This window comes from Carex rostrata, chromosome 9 (assembly GCF_964058835.1).
Source record: "Carex rostrata chromosome 9, lpCarRost1.2, whole genome shotgun sequence".
Classification (NCBI taxonomy): Eukaryota; Viridiplantae; Streptophyta; class Magnoliopsida; order Poales; family Cyperaceae; genus Carex; species Carex rostrata.
In genome coordinates this window covers 6336295-6359488 of record NC_135926.1, presented here as the reverse complement: position 1 = coordinate 6359488, position 23194 = coordinate 6336295, and the positions used below count along the sequence as shown (strand labels likewise).

At 33.3% G+C, this 23194-nt stretch overlaps 3 protein-coding genes across 3 annotated transcripts; 1 reads left to right on the top strand and 2 right to left on the bottom strand.

Moving 5' to 3' along the window:
- Positions 1–4248: 4248 nt before the first annotated feature.
- Positions 4249–5654, bottom strand: LOC144559528 (ethylene-responsive transcription factor RAP2-12-like). The gene is made up of 2 exons (XM_078308581.1): positions 5323–5654; positions 4249–4888 (listed from the first exon to the last, which is right to left on the bottom strand). Exons 1-2 carry the CDS (start codon positions 5555–5557, stop codon positions 4344–4346), a joined length of 780 nt encoding a protein of 259 aa, XP_078164707.1. The 5' UTR covers positions 5558–5654; the 3' UTR covers positions 4249–4343.
- A 6233-nt stretch (positions 5655–11887) lies between these two features.
- On the top strand, positions 11888–13786 carry LOC144559916 (uncharacterized). Its single transcript, XM_078309085.1, has 2 exons — positions 11888–13354; positions 13433–13786. Exons 1-2 carry the CDS (start codon positions 11888–11890, stop codon positions 13784–13786), a joined length of 1821 nt encoding a protein of 606 aa, XP_078165211.1.
- Positions 13787–15009: 1223 nt separating this feature from the next.
- LOC144559915 (serine/threonine-protein phosphatase 7 long form homolog) lies at positions 15010–16617 on the bottom strand. The gene is made up of 5 exons (XM_078309084.1): positions 16543–16617; positions 16201–16450; positions 15501–16109; positions 15181–15426; positions 15010–15077 (listed from the first exon to the last, which is right to left on the bottom strand). The coding sequence occupies exons 1-5, from the start codon at positions 16615–16617 to the stop codon at positions 15010–15012; spliced, it is 1248 nt and encodes a 415-aa protein (XP_078165210.1).
- Positions 16618–23194: the final 6577 nt, after the last annotated feature.

The following is a 23194-nucleotide window of genomic DNA, read 5'->3' as shown; positions in this document are numbered from 1 at the left end:
ATACTCTCACCTCCTATCATTAGTCTACGACCATTATAAAAGAATATCAGAATTTCATTTATACCCTTCTAAGACATTAAATTACATATCACCCTTCCTGAATTATCACATTTACTCAAATAAAATTAATGGTTTTGAGTACCGAATATCGATTGAATAAATTGCCCTTAAACCTTATTAACAAAATTAACACGCCTATTACTTTTCTATAAAAGACCTTTTTTCTTTTCTACTTTTATTTTTGGATGAAGTAATTTTTCTTTAAATCCTAGTATGTATTATATTGTTTTGTTGTCATAGTGGGACTCTACATTTATGATGAAATTACACATTATTGGCAACACGTTGCATTGTATTTTGAGGTAAATTTGTAGTGATAACTCAATTCTTAACACTTTTAAGCGATACTTAATTTATTCGATTTCTATGTTACACAATAATTTTGTCCCTTTTAAATGTCATTATTTATTTTCATTCAAAATTTACAACATCAACGTAGTTACAATTTACAACATCATGTTTGACAGTTTGCAGAATCTGAATTTTTTATTAATACCCAAAATTGTTATAAAATTACACAATCTACCCACGTCTCCGTGGGATTTTGAAATCTGCCCCTTTCGGTGACTAAATAACTGGACAAAACCCCACTTTTCGGTGACTAAATCACCGGATCTAGAAATTGAGACCGGTTAATCAATTTCTGGATCCGGTGATTTAGTCACTGAAAAGTGGGGTTTTGTCTGGTTATTTAGTCACCGAAAGAGACAAATTTTGAAATCCCACGGAAACGTGGGTAGATTGTGTAATTTTATAAAATTTTTGGGTATTAATAAAATTTTGGTTGAAGAATTAACCACCAGTGGGCAACGAAATATCTATTTCAAAATCTTTTTAGGCTATATAGAATTTATCAGGTCAAAATATTGAAATTATAATTATGTAAAACAATATGTTTTCCTACAAATTTTTTTACAAACACAAACGTGTGTACTTGGTGGAGTTTAGATTAAAATAAACAACATAAATTTATTTGCCCCAAAATAAAATTGAATAATGTTATGAAAAAACACATCAAAAGCGGAGTAACCTAATAGATATATGGATGTCATTGAGTGGCCTTTGTTCAAATTTTTGCTATATATTACTGATTAATGATAGATACAATGGATCAAGTTTAGTGACCAAGTTGATGTAGTTTGTGGAGTTTACCTTGTATTTTTATGAACCAATCGATACATCCAGCTAAAGAGCCAGCCCAGCCTAGGGGCAAAATTGGAAAATATAAAAAGAATAAAAAAAAGAAGAAGAAAAGATAAAAACACCCATTCAATCAACGAATCAATTTGGTTCAGTGAACCTCAATCAACTTGGAATAAGATATTTAGAATTTAAAGTTTTCTCTAACCCAGGTTTGGCCCCAGCATCTTTGGAATGCGCTGGAGAGCTCCAATTCCCAAAATAGTTGACCTTTATATGGACATATTTTTGGTATAATTTGTGTATTTCTTTCAAAAAAAATCTAATTACCAAACTATTGATATTTCGGATAATTCCAGTGAGAGTTACATTTTAGCTACATGATATTTTCTGTATTATTAACTCCATCAAAAGTTTGTTATAATAAAAACAAAATAATATTGTTATTAAGATTATTAACAAATTATATTAATGTATCCTAGTCAAATAGCTCTTATTGCTAAAAAAAGGGGGGGAAAGTAGAAAAGAATCTGGAGACCACACTCTTATAAATAAATTATATATTGATTATATATACTTATCGACTTTTGAAAAGTATTTAAACTAAACGAGCTAATACATGCACCAACTTAAGATATTCATAATTAAAAAAAAAAAAAATTCTAATGTTTTAATAACTAAATTTAAATTAAGAAAATTTTGATGGAAAAATCCATTCTTAATTAGTGTTTAGTGACTAAATCGCCCCCACTTCTCCAATCTTATCTACTTGAATGTACCGTTCGTCGTTTTCTTCATTTTTTTTTTTTTTTTTTTTGGTTCTTGTTTTCTTCATTTCATTTCCATTTCTTTATGTTAGTTCATTGCAGGCGCCGTCTCTGGTTTTAAGCACGGATCCTCTGTGGCAGAAGTTTTCATTATCTGCTGAAATGAACCAACCGCTTTCGTTTCACAATATACAAACACTGAAACAACATGGATGTTGACAATTTAGTTTCCACAATCCTAATCTGTCTAAAACCAGAAAAGGTTTTTTCTAGCGTAGTCAACAGACAACAGGTATCTCCAAGCAATCGGTTTGAATTAAATTAATCCCTCCAACCACATTCAATTTCTCAAAAGTTGAACGAAGAAAACAAAACAAAAGAAATTATATAAATATATTGTACATGAAAGACATGACAAGCAGAATTATTAAGGATTCCAAAAAAAATACAAAGAAATCAGCAATAATATTTATTTGACCTGCACATGATTTCTATATCAACCCGATGTCAATGGAAAGACCCAACACAAATTTGTGTGAGTTCAAGTATTCAACAATTTTGAATCTTAGCTCCATCATAAAAAGCATCTAAAAATAAATAATACTGGAGATAATAGAGCCTTTATTCAAAAGAAAATATTCAACCAAACTATGCAATTTGGAAAATTTAGCAAGGCCTGACGGACACCCCCATGTTCGGTATCCATGCATGCATGTTTCCCATGGGTTTTCCCGTGAAAATTACATTCTTTGGAAGAAAAAAAAAAAGAAATCCCGTGAATTGTTTGACAACCTCGTTTTATTTTCCATTCCAGTACCCAAGAAAATTGCATTAAGATGATCCCATCAAATTTTGACAGAAGGCTGAAGCGTCTGATCCGTCAGAGAAGGGATGAATTCACTAGAATTGACAGGAGCAACGAAACATCCAACGATGATGATAGCGCCCCTTTGATTTTTTTTTTTTTTTTTTTTTTAAGTTCTACTTCTGTTGTCCAGCTCCCTGTGAATTTCCTAGAAATTAGAGCGATGCGATCGTGTGTGGTACACTAGTTCAAGCACAAAATTACAGCAGAAGAAAAAATTGGAACTGGTACACTGGTCCAAGCATAAATGAGATAATAATTGAACAAAGCACCAGAAGAAGGCCTATCAATTTCTTTTAAGTTTCTATTTTAAAGTCTAACAAAATCATATTAATATGAATTTGATATGTACAATTATATAAATCTGAGTTAATATTTAGTATTAATATTCTTAACATAGTTTGATTTTAGCATTACATCTTCTACAAAAAATTTAATTGTAAAAAATGAAAACTAACTTCCTATCGTGTATTCACTACAACAATGTAGATACTTTTTGCGAGAGAAAAAGCAAATTTATGACGGTACTCCCTCGCGAAAAGTACCGTCGCAAAAAGAAAAAGCTGAAGAATGAGAGTAGTCCGTCGCAAAAAGTCACTTTTTTATCCTCGCGAAAGGTGTCTCATTCTTGTTGTGATTTGCCGAATACATATATTATGTATTCTAAATGATTATATACTAATTAGTTAAAGTGAGCGTTTATTGTAGCAAAAATATTTAAAATTTTAATTTAGAAATAGCATTATGCTCTTATCAAAATGATTGCATGAGCCATAAGAATCCGACCAAACATATATTAAACTCTTCACGAATAGTAATAAGAGAAGATGGATTTAGTGATAAAGAAGTGAAGATGAATAATGTAACATGCTTTTTTAGGATTGGTTAAACTGGTTACCGGTATACTTACAAGTCGAGATAACATGATATCAGGAAAACAAAAAATAATTAAAGAATGAATCCCATTCGACTCTTCATTTTTTATTTTGATTAGCAATGAGAGAAATCGATACAAATAGTCAGACAATAAATCACTCAAGTCTTTTATATTATTCAAAAGGAAAAACAATAAGAAATCACTTGAACACTTGCGTTGGCTTTTGGCTTCTTTAATGGAATTGTTGCATTTTCGCTTTCTTCCTTTTTTTATTTTTATTTATTTTTATTAATAAATTTTCCCTTATTCCCTCTAGCACAGTATCACCCGGGAATGTGCATGAGTTAGGACTTAGGACCTTAGTATGGTTTATAGCAAAAATTTTGACTTGTCTTTTTTGAAATTGCTTAGTAGGGACTACCAAGTTTACCAGAAATAAATATGTTTACTACATCATATACCACCTCTCAAATCTAATCAACAGCAAAAGAAAAGAAAAAAAACCAAAAAATTAAAAAAATCAGAAATATCTGATTATGACTTGTCAAATTAAGCTTTTGATACATCATGTACAAAACAAGTGATAAACCACACATACTGATGATTCTAAGATCCTACAAGAACCAGGTTGACTCTACATGACGAGGTTATTTTGTCCTTCCAAAGGCAAATCCTCAAAACTCCACAAATCAATTGAGTTCAATCCATCTTGACCCGTTTCGCCACCAAAAATGCCGTCAAGTACCTCATAATCCCCCATTTGCATGTAAGGAAACTCCAAATAATTTGCATAAGGCTCAAAATCCAGCCCACTAACACTTGCTTCCAGTGGAGCAAGCTCCACCTCATGCGAGTCGGTTTTCACCAACTCTGACACCTCCGGCTTGGTTGCTTTCTGTTGCTTGGAAGGTTGAATTACAATAGGCTTCGTCTTTTGGCACTGGCGCTTCATCGGTTTTGTGCTCACTTTGAGAAAATTCACCTTGGCCTTGCTTCCACGGATGCGACGTGCCTCGGCATCATACGCGCGGGCCGCCTCCTCGGCTGAGTTGAAGGTACCGAGCCAGACACGGATCCCCTTGTGTGGGTCCCTTATCTCTGCAGCCCATTTGCCCCAGGGGCGTTGACGGATGCCTCTGTACTTCTTCTGGGGGTTGGATTTCGGTGAGACTGCTCGATCTGCGGATTATAAAAATGCAACACTCAATCATCAATTCTGTCTCCTATAATCCAAGTCATGTTAATCACAAATCATGATTTTGAAGTATATTATATTACAAGGATAATCATATTATTGAATGGTCTTATAATTAGTTACTGTGAATTTTTAAATTTTGACCATCTGTCTATTTATTTAAATAAATAGAAAATTTATTGTAGTTTGAAGACGCCAAACTGCTGCAAAAATTCATATGAATATTGAATTTTTAACAGATTAATTATTTAATTGAATAATGTTCATACAATTGAAAAAATAAATTTCTTTTGTGAATGATGTTAATGAGGCAATTCAACGAAGTTTAATGGTTTTTAATTTGTACTTGCTAATCAATGAAATGAAACTGTTTTTCCTGGTATGAATTACAAGAGCTGATTGAATAGAAATGAATTACCTGAAGTGAATACAAAGGGTTTGACATCAAAATCCTCCAATTCATCTAACTCGGAATCATCATCGATATCTGAGAAATCATCAAATAAGTCACCGAAATCCTCCTCAAAGTCGGGAATCACGCTCCGCTGATTTTTCTTGTTTTTTGTGTCTGACCAGACAGAGTTGGCATGGGCAGCAGCCCGTCTGGCAACTGGCGACGGGATTAGCTCTGAGATTATCGCACCACCGCACATGTCTCCTTGTCTTTTCTATTGAGGGAAGAAAGGAATTCTTGATTTCTTTTTAGTAAAAGGAAGAGGCTCTGCTTTGTGTTGGTTGGAGAATGGGAAAGAGGCACATATATTTATACAAGGGAAGACTAAGTGTTTGTGCTGTTTAATTAGTACAAGAGGGGATTTAATTACATTTTGGGAAGGCTTAGGTGCAACTTGCAACCACGGATAGCAATTGATGCAGGGACCAACAGGTACAAGAGGGGATTTAATATGAGTTTTTCCTTATCCGAGAAGCCATCTTTATACTGTATATCCACATTTTGGGAATTGACTATTGAGAGAGAAAAATTATGAAGTTCAAACATTTCAATATCTATTAGAATAATTATTTCAATCCCCACACTCCAATACCCTCATCTTTTAAACAGATTTTAACTTCCCATAAACTAACTTAACTAACTAATTTATTCAAAACACTAGTATAAATACTTGGAAGATAATAAATTAATACTTGCATGTCTAACTTGACATAACTATATGGAGGGACCACTCAAACTACATGGGAGAAGAATCATACACATTTTTAGAGGTGGTTTTTTTTTTTTTCTTTTTTTCAATATCTTCCACATTTCTCACGTTCTATGAGAAATTTTGCGAATCTAAAACCACGAATGTATTCTACGCAATTTTATCTTTCAAATGAGATCCATGATGACGTACTTTCGGATTCATCGTCACACAAATATTTATACCTCATTGTGCAAGTATTTATACCGCATCATACAAGTATTTATACCTATACTTGTAAGTATTTATCCCCAATCGTGGACCCCGCATCTCCGCATCACATTTCCCTAATCGTCCCTGCGTCAACTTTTCTCTAACAAAAATAGTTGACCACATAGGTATAAATACTTTAGTGCATAGATATAAATACTTGTAATACTTGATATTAATACTTTTAAATGTCAGCAGTGTCATATGTGAAAAATGCTAGGTATAAATACTTAAATGACGAGGTATAAATACTTGTATGATGACGAATCCAAAAGTATGTCATCATGGATCTCATTTGAAAGATAAAATTGTGTAGAAGACGTTCGTGGTTTTAGATTCGCAAAATTTCTTATAGATCATGAGAAATGTGGACAAGATTGAACAAATAAAATTGGGGGTACAATGGGGGGATGAGAGTGCGGGTACTCATATCATCTCCCTATCTATTAATATAATATTTGAGATTCGAATCTACAACTTCTCACATAAAGAGTATTACCATTCACTACTAAATCAAAAACAAATTCTTAATATATATATATATATATATATATATATAGGGTCCGGTTAATTTGCTGCCGGCAGCATTTTAGTCAGAGGTGCTGCCGCCTTTTTTTTAATTTTGTGATGTCCAAACAACAAATTCAAACCGTTAGATATTTAATCTATATTATAATCTACTTGGAGACCAAATTTTATATTTTTTGGAATTTTTTTACTATTTATGGAGCTGGTTTGAAAACCGCTGATTTCAGTAAATTTCTGCAGCATTGAAATTAGCGGTTTTCAAACCAGCTTAATAAATAGTAAAAAAAATAAAAAAAAATGTAAAATTTGGTCTCCAAGTAGATTATAATATAGATTAAACATCTAACGGTTTGGATTTATTGTTCGGACATCACAAAATGAAAAAACGGCGGCAGCATCGCCGACAGAAATGCTGCCGGCAGCAAATTAGCCACAGCCTATATATGGGTGTATATATATATATATATATATAGGTTTTGGCTAATATGCTACGGGTAGCTAAGAGGCCTCCGTGCTACGGCTCGGATTTCGAGTTTTCAAAATCCTAACGGTCGATCCGAACCGTTCATCTTGTTCTCCATATTAATATGTGCTTGGAGACCAAATTTTACATTTTTATGAATTTTTTTACTATTTATTAAGCCACTTTGAAAACCGCTGATCCAACGGTAGTTTCTGGTTTTACTGTTGGGTTAAGCCACCGTTGGATAAGGGGTTTTCAAAGTGGCTTAATAAATAGTAAAAAAATTCATAAAAATGTAAAATTTGGTCTCCAAGCACATATTAATATGGAGAACAAGATGAACGGTTCGGATCGACCGTTAGGATTTTGAAAACTCAAAATCCGAGCCGTAACACGGAGGCCTCTTAGCTACCCATAGCACCGTAGCCACGTCCTATATATATATATAGTAAGGCTACCATGCTTTGCCAATTAAAGTTGGTGTTTTAATTTGCGCTCATATCTCTAGTTTCAAAGTTTAAAATGTCAATCCGAACCATTCAAATTGATATCCATATTAAATTGTGCTTGGAGACCAAATTTTATATATTTTGAAAAAAATTTACTATTTTTTTAGAAATTTTGAAAATTACTGTTTTTGATGGTCCAGAATTTTCTGAAAAACACTAATTTTGAAAAATTCTAAAAAAATAGTAAATTTTTTTCAAAAAATATAAAATTTGGTCTCCAAGCACAATTTAATATGGATATCAACTTGAACGGTTCGGATCGTTTTGAACTTTGAAATTAGAGATATGAGTGCAAATTAAAACACATACTTTAATTTGCAAAGCATGGTAGCCTTACTCTCTCTATATATCCATTTAATTATCCATCTTTTTATTTGTTAAGTACAAGTATATTTTCATCTCCGTTCTCTCCCCACCCAAGAAATATCTCCATCTGATGTTCGGATCTGTTTAGTTTGATAAAAAGCCCTTAACAGCTACAAAATAATTCTTTTGAATAACTAACAGTTACAAATTAGTTAAATAATGGATGACAATGCTTTAATTTCAGCTACAAGATCATGAATTTGAGGGTATACGAATGCTCGATTCCTGATTGTGTTTCACCTCACAGTGAATTCTAGAAAAAAATGCTTATTTTTATCATTTTTTTTTAGAATAATTATTTTTATTGTGTTTCACCTCACAGTGAATTCTAAAAAAAATTATTTATTTTTATTTAATAAAGATTGAAGGTCAAGTCATTCAACTATTAAATCCTCATAACAAATTTTCTCATTCAAGATTTGAACATACGACCTGAAAAGATGCTTAATTACTGAATAGGCATTAGTCTTAGTAAATTTGGAAAAAGAAAAACAAAACAAAACAAACGAACAAGTGGACTGGAGATATTTGTTGGTAAAGCAGGAGTTTTGTTTTTATCCGTCCAATCATTCCATTTTTTTCAACATATTTGATTGTAATAGAACAAATAGATCTAGACTGTTGAAATTAAGAAAAGTAAGTTTTTTCTTTTCTGGAAGAAGAACAATAATTTTAATTTCTATTTCTGTTTCTAAGGTGTGCTTCGAAATAATTAGTGTTGTGGTTGGAGAATCGATACTTTCAAAATTTTATTAAAAATGAGATTGTTGTTTGTAAAGTCAATATGAAAGTGTTTAAGAAGTAATTTTATCAAACACGTTGCGAGCATACATAATATCCGATCAAATGAAAAAATAAAACACACAAAGAAGAAACCACAACAAGTAATCAAATACAAAAAAATAAAAGAGAGACAATATTTTATATGAAAACACTTGCGGGAGAAAACTAAGGGAGCATGACACAAAATCACTATATCTTGAGTTTTTACAATACACGGAGAAGAACAAGCTAATATCGCTCTCTCTCACACTCTCTTACAATTCCATACATTAATATTTGAGATTATCAAGTACATTTGGTGGATTGGAACATGAGAGAAATCCTATAAAGAGAAGTCTTGGAGAGAACACTTCACTCTAATAGAGAGAAGACTCAACTTATTTTTTAATCAGATGAAAAATCAATAGCGGATGGAGAAGAGTAATCCATCGTTATCAAATTTCCATTGAAAAATTTACTATTGTATGATGATATATTAGTCTATTTTTTATTATTGAATAATTAATCTTTTCATTTGTCAATTTCTTTTATAAAAATATGTCATTTTATATGAGATTTTTTTTTTTGTTCTCCTATAGTATGTTCTCGTTGCGACACACTGACACGGTAGTAGTACCTCGTTTGGCAGCTTAAATATAAAGGAAGTGGCCGGTTTACTCCACCTTTTACACCACAACCAAACATGTTTTGTAAATCTAAAAGTTAATATATTGAAAATTTAGTTTACAATATATGTGCAATTTTAATTAAAATTGAATTTCCCAAATTAATTTGAATGAATTAAAGAATTGAATAGTGAACGAAAATAGAATTAAGGGATAAATTTTAATTAACATCATCGTACCTATTTTAATATCAACGTCGTTAACCTCTTTTTTTTTTTGGGGGGGGGAATTAAAATCGAATACAACGGAATATCAGATTCATCTTTCATGAGGAATCAGACCGTTTCTCGACTCTTGGAAGTTTGAAGAGTTCCCTTTTGGTTACAGCCTTACAGCAGAATCATTGTGTTATTCTTATCCGATTAGGCTTTTGTTTTCATAGGATAAGTTATTAATTAAGATATCATTAGTAAATAAATGACCTTGTTGTGCTGAGAGAATACCACTAACCACTGGCAAGTTCCTGGTTTTTCAATTTAGGATATTCTGTAACGCCGTTTGTGTTTCCGCTGTGCTGTGCAGAACTGCAGATGTCATGAAATATGCACAGGAAACAGACCACACAGAAGTCCACAAAACATTGTTCGTACGCTCTGTGTTTCCTAAAACCATTCAGTGGCGGAGGAAGCTCAAGAGTCAAGAGCAGGTTATTTAAGATCTAGTAAATGCATTTTGCGTGTTTTCCTAAAAAAATTTGTTCTTTTTGATTGGGTAAGGATTAATTTGCGGGATAACATCCCATGTTAAATCTGACCACTCATCTTTGGGATTTTTTTTTTTTATTTAGAATTACGTTTATTTAATTCATTCAAACAAGCCTTGTAAGGCCGGATTTTCTTTAACTAGCCTCCACCGATCCCTAGGATCGGTGGAGCAAAAAAAATAACAACTACACCGGTCCCTAGGACCGGTGGAGGCCCATTTCGCCCTGCTGTGGCAGCTGCACGAAAAGCCACAAAAAAACAACCCTACACCGGTCCCTAGGACCGGTGGAGCCTCAAAACCATCTCTGCACCGATCCTGTGGATCGGTGGAGAACGCAGATATTTCAGGTGCAACCCGCACCTCTCTTCTTCCCTCTTCTTCCCTCTTCTCCCTTCTTCACTTCTCTGCCGCCATTCTTCTTTCATTTTTTTTTTTCATTATTTCGTTTTTTTCAATAGAATAGAGGAGTTGCCATATGAATAGATCGTCACCACCATTGTATTCAGCATCGTCTCCTGATTATTATTGTGAGTTTTTTTTTACTCATATGTTTATATTTAGTGTTGTAAAATTAAAAAATATTTGGAGTTAATTTAGAGTTTGATTTAGTGTTTATTTTTTACTCATATGTTTATATTTTAGTTTTTTTTTACTCATATGTTTATATTTTGAGTTTTTTTTACTCATATATTTATATTTAGTTTATTTTTTACTCATATGTTTATATTTATTGTTTTTCTGTACTCATATATTATGTAGTGTTTTTTTATATGTTTATATATTTAGTGTGTTTTTTTTACTCATATGTTTATTTAGTATTTTTTTTTTACTCTCATATGTTTATTAATTTAGTGTTTAATTTTTGTTCAGCAAAATGTCAATGCTATTGATCAATGTGTATTATGGTGGTAACCTCCAAAGCACTTCAACAGGTGTTGGTTATGACATAGGGGCTGCATTTACCTTTACTGTATCTGATTCTACCAGTTTTGCTATTATAAAACGGCAAATATACGTTGGACTTGAATTGCTTCCGAGTCGAGTCAAATTGACAATCAGGGTACGTATGAACACAGCACCGCCCGGATCGTACCATTTCTCACTATTTCGGATAGAAAATGAGGAAACTTGGGATGTTATTAAACAAACTGCAGCTCAAGTGGCTGGATTTAAGGTTATAGAATTGGTAGCTGAGGCGCACCAGGCTAGAAACCAAACCAATTATGATCCGTGTCCAGATAGTTTGCCCGGAGGTAGTAACACATCGTCGGTTCAGACCGGCTTTGATCCTAATTCGGGCAGTGTACCTGTACCCACCTACACACATCCGGTTCAGGCCGGTGACGACCTTTGTGAGCAATCAGATCAAGACACAGAATCTGATAGAAGTTCTTTTGATGATGATGATTCGGATGAAGCATGGAACGCAGATATGGACGAAGCGAAGGCTGAAATGAACGACTGAGAAATATTGAAGGATTGGCACAACTCGATCCCATTTCTCAATCGAGGACCTAAGCATCCATGTTCCTCATTCCACGATGATTTGCCAATGCCATACGCGGATCGTGCATTTTTTGCGAACCCCCCCAGGTTAGATGAAAAATTTGCTGAAGGTCAAATGTTTGAATCCAAAGCCAAACTAAAATCAGAACTTGCTGAATTTCACCTGAACAAAAACACAGAGTTAGACGTGCTAAACAGCAGCAAAACCAAGTATAGAGTTAAATGTAAATCTTCAAAATGCCAATGGAAATTGTATGCAATTGTAGTACCAACAGGTGCATGGACAATTTCCACCAACCCGTTTATCCACACATGTTTTGGCAGTGCTGAAAGGTTGGATAGTCATCAAATGACTTCTAGAGTAATTGCTGATATTATTAAACCGGCTTTGAAAGATGATCTGGAGTTAAGCATTAAAATGGTCAAGCATCTGGTTAAAGTTAAATTTGGGACAGTAGTGCCCTCGTATAATAAGTTGTGGAGAGGTAGAGAACTTGCAATTGCGGACTTGTTTGGGAGTTGGGAGAAGTCTTACGAGGTGCTGCCATCGTTTTTGGCTGCCATCAAAGCGTCTAATCCAGGTACACAGTACCTACTAGAAAGTGAACCATCAACCAAGTTTAATATCAATATTTTCAACCGGGTTGCATGGGCATTTGGGCCATGCATTGAGGCATGGCCTCATCTTCGACCCGTTATCAGTGTTGATGCCGGGTTCTTATCTGGAAGGTATAAGGGTAAACTTTTTATGGCTTGTGCTTACGATGCAGAGCAACAACTCTTGCCACTTGCATTTGCAATTTGTGAAAAAGAGTTTATAGAAAATTGGAGTTGGTTTATGAATTGGTTGCGTACCAATGTTGTCGGACCAGGAAAAATATGTGTCATCTCGGACCAGCATCTTGGTATACGAGGGGTGTTTGAGGCTCCTAATCTGGGATGGTGTGAGGAACAAGGTGAAGCTGTACACCGACTGTGTTCACAGCATATTTGTGAAAATATTTGGAAAAGATACCCTCAAAAGTGGATCAAAAAGGTATTCAAGAAATTTGTTGAGAAAAAAAAAATCTGGAGATTTGAAGAGGGGATGGATTTGATTAAGCAAAGAGATGCAGCTGTACATGATTACATTATGAAATTTGGTAAACGGCTCCGTAACTCTGATGCAGAGCCTTTGGCTCTGCATAAGTGGGCACAAGTGCACGATGGATTCCTCAATCAGTGGGGTATAATGACAAGTAATGGCTCTGAGGTACTAAACAGTGTATTTAGGATTGCCAGGCAACTACCTGTGTGTGCAATTGTTGATAAGACCTTTTATAAGTGCGTCGACTGGTTTGTAAAAAGGCGGGAGGCCGCAATTGGATGGGAGGCAACGGGATTGGATTTTTCAATGAACATTACACAAGTTTTACATCGTCGTAATGAGAAAGCAAGAAAACATGATGTAAGACCGATGTATTATGGCCATAACAACTATGAGGTTATTGATAAAGATGGACTTCTCGAGACAGTAAGTTCTTTATATGAAAAATCTAATTATTTACTTTCACGTAATACATTTGATGTAAATAAATTTTTTTAATTGAAGGGTGTTCGGGGCGAAGTGAAGTACAATGTTACCTTCCCTCCGGAAGGAATGCCTATATGTTTGTGTCAGAGACCTCAATTAACAGGAATCTCATGTAACCATGTTCTTGCAGTTTGTTTCGTGAGGAGACTAAATCCTAACAACTATGTTAGCCCATATTACAGCTTACAAAATTATATAAACACTTGGTCTGGTCGTTTCAATGGATTTGGAAATAAACGAGATTGGCCATTGTATAATGGCCCCGTTATAAGGCCAGATCCGGATAAAGTAAATAAGGGTAGGAGAAAACACAAGCGAATTAAAATGGCTATGGACAAGATGGAGGCCCCTGCGAAGAGGCGTAATGCTTGACAACATAATCAAGAGGCAACTTCAGCAAGATATTCGGGTATAACAATTTTAAAATTCAAAAGACAATTCGTTTACATAATTACCATTTTATTTGAACTAAGTTGTACTCATCTGTAACAGGTGCATCGACTTGATAAACTCCTAGGAATTTCTAAGAATTGGTTGTGTTGACATCATTTGTAAAAGTTGTACTCATTAATGTTTCTTATTTAGACATTTTTATTGTATTCTAAGAATTGATTCCCTTCTATGGCAGCAGCATTTTTCTGCACACCTGAACTTTAAAGATTAATTCCCGCCAATTGGCTACACCAAATTTTGTGTTCTTTATATGAAAATTTCCCTTAAGTCATGATCTATATGCATGTAAAACAGTTTTGTAAAACTCGGTCCAGAGCTATGTGAAATATGTGTTTTTGTACAGGAGAATCTGCTGGTATTGAGGCAGCAGCAACAAACAAGCATAATTTGAGCAACATATTTAGTCATGCTACAAACATTCAAATAAGCATAATTTAAAGGATAATTAAAGTAAGTCTAATTAAAGTTACAATAGTCCATTAAACATAAATTTAAAGCCAATCTAACATTAACTTTACATTAATGGATCCAATCTAATTACTCTTCAGGTACCTCTGCAAAAAAAATTTAAAATGTATCATGCATTATGCAATAAATGATGGATCCAATCCAAAAAATAAAATGTATCATGTTTAATAGAGATACTTACTCAGTCAAAACATGTTAATTCCTTCGTCTGCGCACACGCGGTGGTCCAAGGGCACCAGTCCCGGGAGTGTACGGGTCAGTAGGCTGCCTTGTACGGTCTCCAACAGGTGGATCCCAGTAGGATGGAGCATAATCTGCTGTAAGATTCCGAGTATGCCTCGGAATATGTGAATCTGATCAATGTCCTCCATAATGGCACGGGCATGCTCGAGCATCAGCTTGCCATATGCCATTTGTCCCGGGATCTTCACCATATCTATTGCCTGCATAGTGAATTGTATCTCTCGAGAAATCTGCATAACACATTTCGAACTGTGACATATTGCACATTATTATTGAAAAATCAAATTTGATTGAAAAAATAAATAATGTACGAACCACACGAGAATGCCTATGACCATGAGGAACGTACGCCATTGTTGCAACATCTTCTGTTCGCGGGGGAGGCTGACATCGTAGAGCTTCCGGATTGTTATCTGATAGATACACCGATCTCATACCACGCGCGTTGAACCAATGCATGTACATATGATGCCTCCCCATGTCATATGGTCTCCGCTCTCTAATTATTATTGCAGGCTTCTCGATGAACTCACTATGAGTAATCTTCCAACAACCATCCCTTGTTGCGTTGCCATCGTGATGCCACGCCTCTCTTAAATAACTGATCCCATCAAATGGTAGAGGAGGAGGAGGCGGGATCTCTTGGTACCTACCAAACTGGCGCATGACCCTATCCGCATGCTGATACTCTACCATCCAGAAATGGATTACGTAACCACAGCTCATCCAATACCTTTTTTGTCCTCGAACATGTCTAGGTAACTGATCATAGTAATCAACGTATGGTCGCCAGTTAACTGTCTCATCAGCTAGTCTGTCGAAGCTATCTCTATATGTGGTTGTACCACCTGTCAAAAAAATATAAATTTTAAAAAACAATTATAAATCTATCGAATTCATCTCGAATTATAAATCTTTATACCTAAGTGAGGGTTGTGTTTCCACAAATGTCGAGTGGTCCACTTCACACCGAAAGCATTTCTCGTATCCTCATCTGCACCACCGAAGGGAGGTGGCTCTTCCCGGGGATTAGGCCGACCAATAGTAAATCGAGTCCATGACCAAATCTGTAACAACAACATCGGACCCGCTATCGTGTCTACTCCTGCAAGGCAAGCACGTGACAACTCTCGATAGAGATGTGCGAGTACGGCACCTCCCCAATTGTATTCTTGTGGAGTCTCTAGATCATTAATGAATTGCAAGTACATCGCAGGGACTCCATCCGTACTAGAATCCGGAAACATCACTGACCCGAATAAATCCATACAAAAACCTCGAGTGTACTGTGCAAGTCTCTCATTACTGTCCCACTCTTGTAAGGGTTCACTAAATTTGGCCCGCACCCATTTCAGTCTAATCGAATAAGCAGAGACGGACAATCGTTCTTTCGATGTGTTAGGATTATAAATCCTATATTTATATGGCATTGTCTCAATGAGGTTATCGTAAAAAAGAGCCGGATCAGCCCCTAGATCATACTCTAAGTATGGGTTCCAATCAGTATCGCTGGTGCCAGTAATCGGGTCACCTGCAAATTAAAAGAATTATACAATCAACAATTCACCTTAAAAAATTAGTTATTTAAATTAACCGATAAACAACTTTAATTATTTAATTACCCTTAATCGGTAAGCCCCACAGACATGCAACATCTTCCAACGTCACTGTCATCTCACCGACAGGTAGATGAAATGTATTGGTCTCCGGCCTCCACCTCTCAACCAGAGCACTAATCAAATGCGGATCAATCTTGCAATCATTAAGGCGAGCAATTTGATACAACCCTAATCTCTTCAGAGCATCTTCCATCCGACTGTTGTAAGTAATACGAGTCTTATGTGAATTTATCTGGTTCAATGAAGAGGAAGGCTGCCAAAAAGAAATAAAACATTATAAACCCTTCAAATACTTCATATAATATTTATTTGCAACAAATAATTAATAGCTATAATCAAAATTACCATATCACGAACTTTCCATGCTCTGTGGTTCTGTGGTGCTAATTTCAACAGCTCCGGATAATGCACATTATCCATTGACTCTGTTAGAAAATTTGATAAACAATATTTTTGCAACTAATGAGAGTCATCACACATAATTATATAAACAAACATTTTTTTCAAGCATATGGCTACAATAATAAAAAATTATGTAAACAACATATCATCTAATTTTGATTTTAATAATAAACTTCATGAATATTACTAATTTTATACATTACAATTTTATCTAATTTTAAACTTCATGAATATTACTAATTTTACACATTTATAAATTTATACAAATTATAATACATATTACTAAAAAGTTACATTATACTACATGAATACTTTATTACACAAATTTATTCTACATAAATACTAAATTACACTAAATTAACATCAAATGAACTATAAATTAACACTACATTAGCACTACATTACACTAAATTAAAATCAAATAAATGCTAAATTAATACTACATTAGCTTAAATTACACTAAATTAAAATTAACACTAAATATACTCCAAATTAACACTAAATTACACCAAATACTAATTTCACACTACATTTCACAAAAACAATCTAAAAATACTAAACAAACTAAATTAAATTAGTTATTTATTTTAATTCGGCTAAAATAAAAAAAATAAAAAACAGAAACTTTTATCTTATCAAAATCGTAGATCTGAAGAGTTTCTAATTCTCTTCGACGATCTGAACATTTTGAAACAATTGGATGGAGAAATGGTTGAGTATATTGAAAGAATAAAAAAAAAAATTTAGAAAAACTTACCGTTTGGAGAAGAAGCCTCGGACGGGGGAGAAGAAGGAGAAATGGGTGAGCTGCGGGGCTGATTTTGAGAACAAAGCTCCACCGATCCCTAGGATCGGTGTAGAGCTTGCTGGGATCTTCTGTGGCCGAGTAACTGCGCTGAGGAAAAGTAGCCTCCACCGGTCCTAGGGACCGGTGTAGTCTTGATTTTGTTTGCTCCACCGATCCTAGGGATCGGTGGAGGCTAGTTACAGAAAATCCGGCCTTACAAGGCTTGTTTGAATGAATTAAATAAACGTAATTCTAAATAAAAAAAAATCCATCTTTGGAGTGCGTATCCTCTGAGATATCTCAACTTTTGCGTGACCGACGTGTCCGGTGCCTATTCGGGGGTGATGTAGGGGTCAGTATTATGTTTGCTTTGAGATTCGTGTAGAACGTATTAAACGGTTGGGATTTTCCATAAAGTCATGCAAAGTTTGAGATATCTCAGAGGATACGAATTCTCATCTTTGAGGGTTTAAGTTTCCTCAATCATTGATGTTTTATATATGTCGACAGTTGACTTAAATTAGGTCACTGTGTTACTGTAAATTCAGATTGCAAGAATATTATTATTTTATTTACCAATAATTACTTTTGCATGTTAAGGCATATACTTTAGTTCCGACCTTATACTTCTTAAATATTTTGAAAATTAACATTTGATACTTCTGTAATTTCCAAAGCTGATGATTCTCATTACTACAAGAAATATACTTTATGTTCTTAAATTAATTTATTAAATTGCATATACATACTAAATGGTTTATTAAACTACATATACATATATACTTTGATGAACAATATAACACTATGATATAATTAGTGACCAATGTTTTGATAATATGATACATGTTTTGTAACTAACAAACTTATTATGAAAAATATTAGATATAATTTATGAATGAAAAAAATTATATTTAGTTGTTATTCTTTACTAAAATGTACATTAGTAATTTATTTTTAATTATCCGAATTATATTCATATCCGTATTCGTATATGTCCGGTATCGATCCGTATCCACATCCGTTTAATATTTGATCTGTATCCGTATCCGAGACAATCCGTATTCGTATTCGTATTCGTATCAGTATTAAAAAAAAATATAACATATAAGGACACAGTTTGACGACTATCCAATCCGTATCCGATCGTTTACACCTCTATCTCGCCAATATGTTTTTTTACTACTAATCTAGCAGTAAGAAACAATTTTTCTTTCTTATTATAATTGAACCAATTTAATTATGAAAAAAATAATTCAAATATTGGGATCTATTTTAAATTTGACATGAGCTTCCAAAATCAATTTGGATAAAAACAAGATTGAAGGATTGTCTGACTGACAATTCAAAGTATAAAAATTAGTAATATCTGGTGAAATTTATTTTTAATTATTGTTCATAATTTTAAAATTTAGGTGTGTAACACTATGAAAAATACGAAAATGAAATTAATAACTAAAGATATTATACGAAATGCATGAATATGTTTTTCATCAAAATAAGTAAATACTAAGGAACAAATATTAATTTTTCTGAATAGATTAAGAAGATAATCAAGTTATCTCAAAGTTAGTTACAAATTGTTTGAATTGAAAATATAACTTATAACAAACAGATCAGCAAAGTAATTCAGCTAAAAAAAAATGTATCACAATTAGATCATCTAAATTTCTATTTGACGAAAACAAAATACTTGTAATAATAATAATTATAATATGTAATATTTAGAATGTTAAGCCAACCTATAAATTGTGAAAAAAATATAAATAGTCAAAGTAAATTGAAAATTTATATATACTACAGGGATGAGAATGAGTGATTTAGAATGGTTAGGCAAACTAGATATTTCTTTTTCTGAAGGTCGGCAAACTAGATATTTCAATTAAATATATTTGATTTGACACGTGGGGTACATGTATAGTTCCTTCTTTCTAATATGTAAATTAAATTTTGGTTGCTTCTCTCATAATCCTCAACTTTCCCATGTCTTCTTTTTACGTGGCAATCTCTCAATGCCCAACACTTCTAAGCAACTAGATTAGAATGGTTAGGTAAACTAGATATTTCTTTTTTTCGGCAAACTAGATATTTCAATTAAATATATTTGATTTGATACGTGGAGTACATGTATAGTTCCTTCCTTCTAATATGTAAATTAAATTTTGGTTGCTTCTCTCATAATCCTCAACTTTCCCATGTCTTCTTTTTACGTGGCAATCTCTCAATGCCCATTACTTCTAAGCAACTAGATTACTATGCTGCTTATTACCTGTCTACCGTACTATCACTATTCTCTCCTCTTAAATCGATTTTGGACAAGGTTCTAAATAACGTTTATCGTGTCATAGCGGGAAGCCTACAAAAAAAAGCTATAGCGAATAGCGTCGCTATAGGGAAAGTTATGCTACATAGCATTTTTTTTATTTTTATAAAAATTATATCATATATTTGTACTAAATATCAACATAATCTAAGTCTCATAGAACAATAAATAATATCAAATTAATTAAAAAATTATAATATTCATATTGAACTAATACAAAATCCAAATTACGACTCAAAATATCCATAATAATACTAATATCATAAACTATTAATCTTTTTCTATTCAAAATATATTTAGCATCATGATATAATCTATCTTTTTTCTATTTAAATTTCAAAATAATCTAGACATCATGACATAATTAACTATCTTAATATATTTAAAATATTTAAATTACTGTATAGTAAGTATCATTTTATTACTTCAAGAAATATCTTAATATATTCAATCTAAGTCTTTATTTAAAACCCATATAAATTGAAAAGAAAAGAAAAAACTCATGTTGCATAGCGCATTGTAGCTTCCTTATTTTGATTTCGTTTGATGGATCTCTCATTAAATATTTAATAGTTTAAGATAAAGCTTAGTACGTCAATTGCAAAAAAAAAAATTACGGTTAAAATTCAATCTAAGCCTTTATTTAAAGCTCATATAAATTGAAAAAAAAAACAGCAAATGTTGCATAGCGGACGCTATTTGCGCTACACGCTATGCGCTATAGCGGACCGCTATTACCGCTATAGCGTCCGTAGCTCAAATAGCGCGTTATTATGCCATAGTGTAACGTTTAGGATCCAAAAATGCTATAGCACGCTATTTAGAACACTGATTTTGGATTTAGAAAGTTTGAGAGTAAATCTTGGTTGAGCATACATGTTGTTGGTGATGACGGGTGGCAGATAGACATATTGACCTCTCTCTAAATCTCTTGATTACAATCATGGTATGGTTCTATTCCCCTGTTTCGTATCAGTAATGGTTTAAAATGTTCTATTTTTCTATTTTTCTCTGTGGATGTACTTGTAGAATCATCCGGTACCAGAAATAGTACTGTGCCAGAATCAGACCTAATACCAGTCAAACACAGTACTTGACACAAATATGAAGCTGGTCCAAATTTATTTATGTTTAAAATATATGTTGCTAGAGATATGTTTTTCAATGCATGTATAAAGTCTATTTGGATATGAGAAGCAAAATCTGTGATTTTCTTAAAGAGTTTAAGTTATACATACTTTCTCCTTTGAATAATTAAATCTCATTATTAAATAGTTTGTCCTCTTTACAAAATTGGTGTCAGTGGTATACCAGCGGTACCCTTGTAAACAGGGTACATGTAGGTACCAATACCATATATATGTTACGAAATATATCCTGAGTATTATTTAAAAAAGAAAAGAAAGTGAATACTGTAATCAGCTTGGCTTTCGAACTTGGTTCAGAAAAAATGAATATTTGTAGAAAGGTAAAGTGGATTTGATCTCAACTGATCTATGCTCGAAAATGAATGAAAATAAATTGGATTGAAATGGAAATGAAATAAAAAGAATTAATCAATAGTTACTATCTATTAATACAAATGCTTCTATTAATTAAGGTATAATTACGAGAGGAGACCGACAAGACGATATGTTCAGGAAAACTAAACTATTGGTGACCACGCTTTATTGCCCTACGATATCAGGTGCGAGGTTATTGGATTAGTCTAAGATTTATGACTATAAATTAAATCGTAACTCGCTGTGCATTTTGAATATTTGATTGACTGCATTAATTGAATTGTTGCATCATATGCATATCCCAATAAAATTGAAACTGAATTACATGTAAGTTTGTTGACTGTCATGTTGATATTGTTTATCGATTGATTGATTTTTATTGCAAATGATTGATTGAGACCTCAGTGACTGAATTAATTGAATATGAAATACTGTAATCCTTGAACCTCCATATAGTGGAGAAAAAAGATTAATATATCGTAAAGTCTAGCTAGCTACTAGACTTTACTCCAGGAACCTTATACGCATATGGTGAATGACCTCAACTGAACCCAGTATCGGTTGGGTAGGGGATATTGAATAAAATATGAATTGTGACTATGAGACTAATGAACTGTGGTAACTGTCTTATCATTGATTTTCTTTCCGATAATGACAGTATTATTGTGATATTGATTTCGTATTGTTTCCGTTAACAAGTTGCCAGGATAGTTAGAACAGTATAAGCCCTAACATGACAGATACATGTTATGGTATATATCATTGTTACCAGACTAGAATTGTAAAGTTAAGAAACTAAATGTTACTAGAATTAACGGTTCTAAAGATTAGGTCCCAAACGTTACCTGACTTTATGGTTTAAAATGTTTTGACCCAAACCATTTATTCTGATAAGATTCTGAGAGTTCTGATTTATTTATGTAATTTTTGTTGTTCAATAGGATACTGTTATTGAGCATTTACATCTGTCATTATGAAATGAATTGTTTGTTTCTCGTGCGGTGATTTCATTCTGAATATGAATTTCCTTCGAATCCAATAATCTGAATGGCAATCAGCACTGAGAAATAATTTATTATTTCTCACTTGTTTTCCTTTGTGGGTTACAGGTTTAGTATGCGAAGTTAGAGAAACGCTTAGGGGTTATAATTGACAGCAGGGCCACCTAAAAGTATGAGATTTGAGTTTATTATATTTGACAGGGTGTAGAGAGTATATCTCTAGCATTCTCCACTATAAAATGTCAGATAATTATTGTAAATAAATTGAGATATAGCAAAATATAATGAATGCTATTGGTAATGCATAAAAAGATCCATACCTCATGTTACGTATATTGAATGGTAAATAGACGCGGCAAAATTATCGCTCCTCTGGATCAGGGTGTGACAAGGTGTTATTGGACTTTTCCCGCAACGTTTTTTAATTTTTTATTTATTTCCAAGAATCATAGTTGTTACATTGACGAAATAAATAGCACAATCATATCCTTATATATTGATTTGTGCATCATTTTTTAAGTTTTAGAATGCGCAAACGGTCCGGGATTAATGTTTCATTAAAACAGTTTTGACTTCATTCAGACAAAATATTAAAACAATTTTGACTTCATGTCCCCATATATATATATATATGGGGTCATTGGCTTCTATTTTTTATGTATGATTTTTTATATAATTTAGAGTAAAATATTATGAATACTGAAAATTGACTTTTATTTAACTTTTGATCTCCATAATTCGAAAGTCTGACTCCGCCTCTGATTGCATATAATTTGTTTATGTATTGTATGAAGTCAAAATTGCTCTCTATTAAAATCTTTACCAAATGTGCGTGTAGGGCTTGTTCATGAGCCGAGTTGAGTTCGAGTTAAGGACAACTTGGATTCAACTCATGAGCTGAGTTGATTCCGAATTGCTAATTTAGTTTCGAGTCAGAAACTCCAATTTGAATTCAACTCGCAAATAACTCAAGTCAACTCGAGTC

Bases quoted from the DNA above. Each gene is read 5' to 3' on its own strand.
- LOC144559528 (XM_078308581.1), bottom strand. From the start codon at position 5,557: ATGTGCGGTGGTGCGATAATCTCAGAGCTAATCCCGTCGCCAGTTGCC. The intron at 4,889-5,322 runs GTAATTCATTTC...TATAATCCGCAG, and splicing joins ACCCTTTGTATTCACTTCAG to ATCGAGCAGTCTCACCGAAA.
- LOC144559916 (XM_078309085.1), top strand. From the start codon at position 11,888: ATGCCATACGCGGATCGTGCATTTTTTGCGAACCCCCCCAGGTTAGAT. The intron at 13,355-13,432 runs GTAAGTTCTTTA...TTTTAATTGAAG, and splicing joins AAGATGGACTTCTCGAGACA to GGTGTTCGGGGCGAAGTGAA.
- LOC144559915 (XM_078309084.1), bottom strand. From the start codon at position 16,617: ATGGATAATGTGCATTATCCGGAGCTGTTGAAATTAGCACCACAGAAC. The intron at 16,451-16,542 runs GTAATTTTGATT...TCTTTTTGGCAG, and splicing joins CATGGAAAGTTCGTGATATG to CCTTCCTCTTCATTGAACCA. The intron at 15,427-15,500 runs GTATAAAGATTT...TTTTTTTGACAG, and splicing joins GAAACACAACCCTCACTTAG to GTGGTACAACCACATATAGA.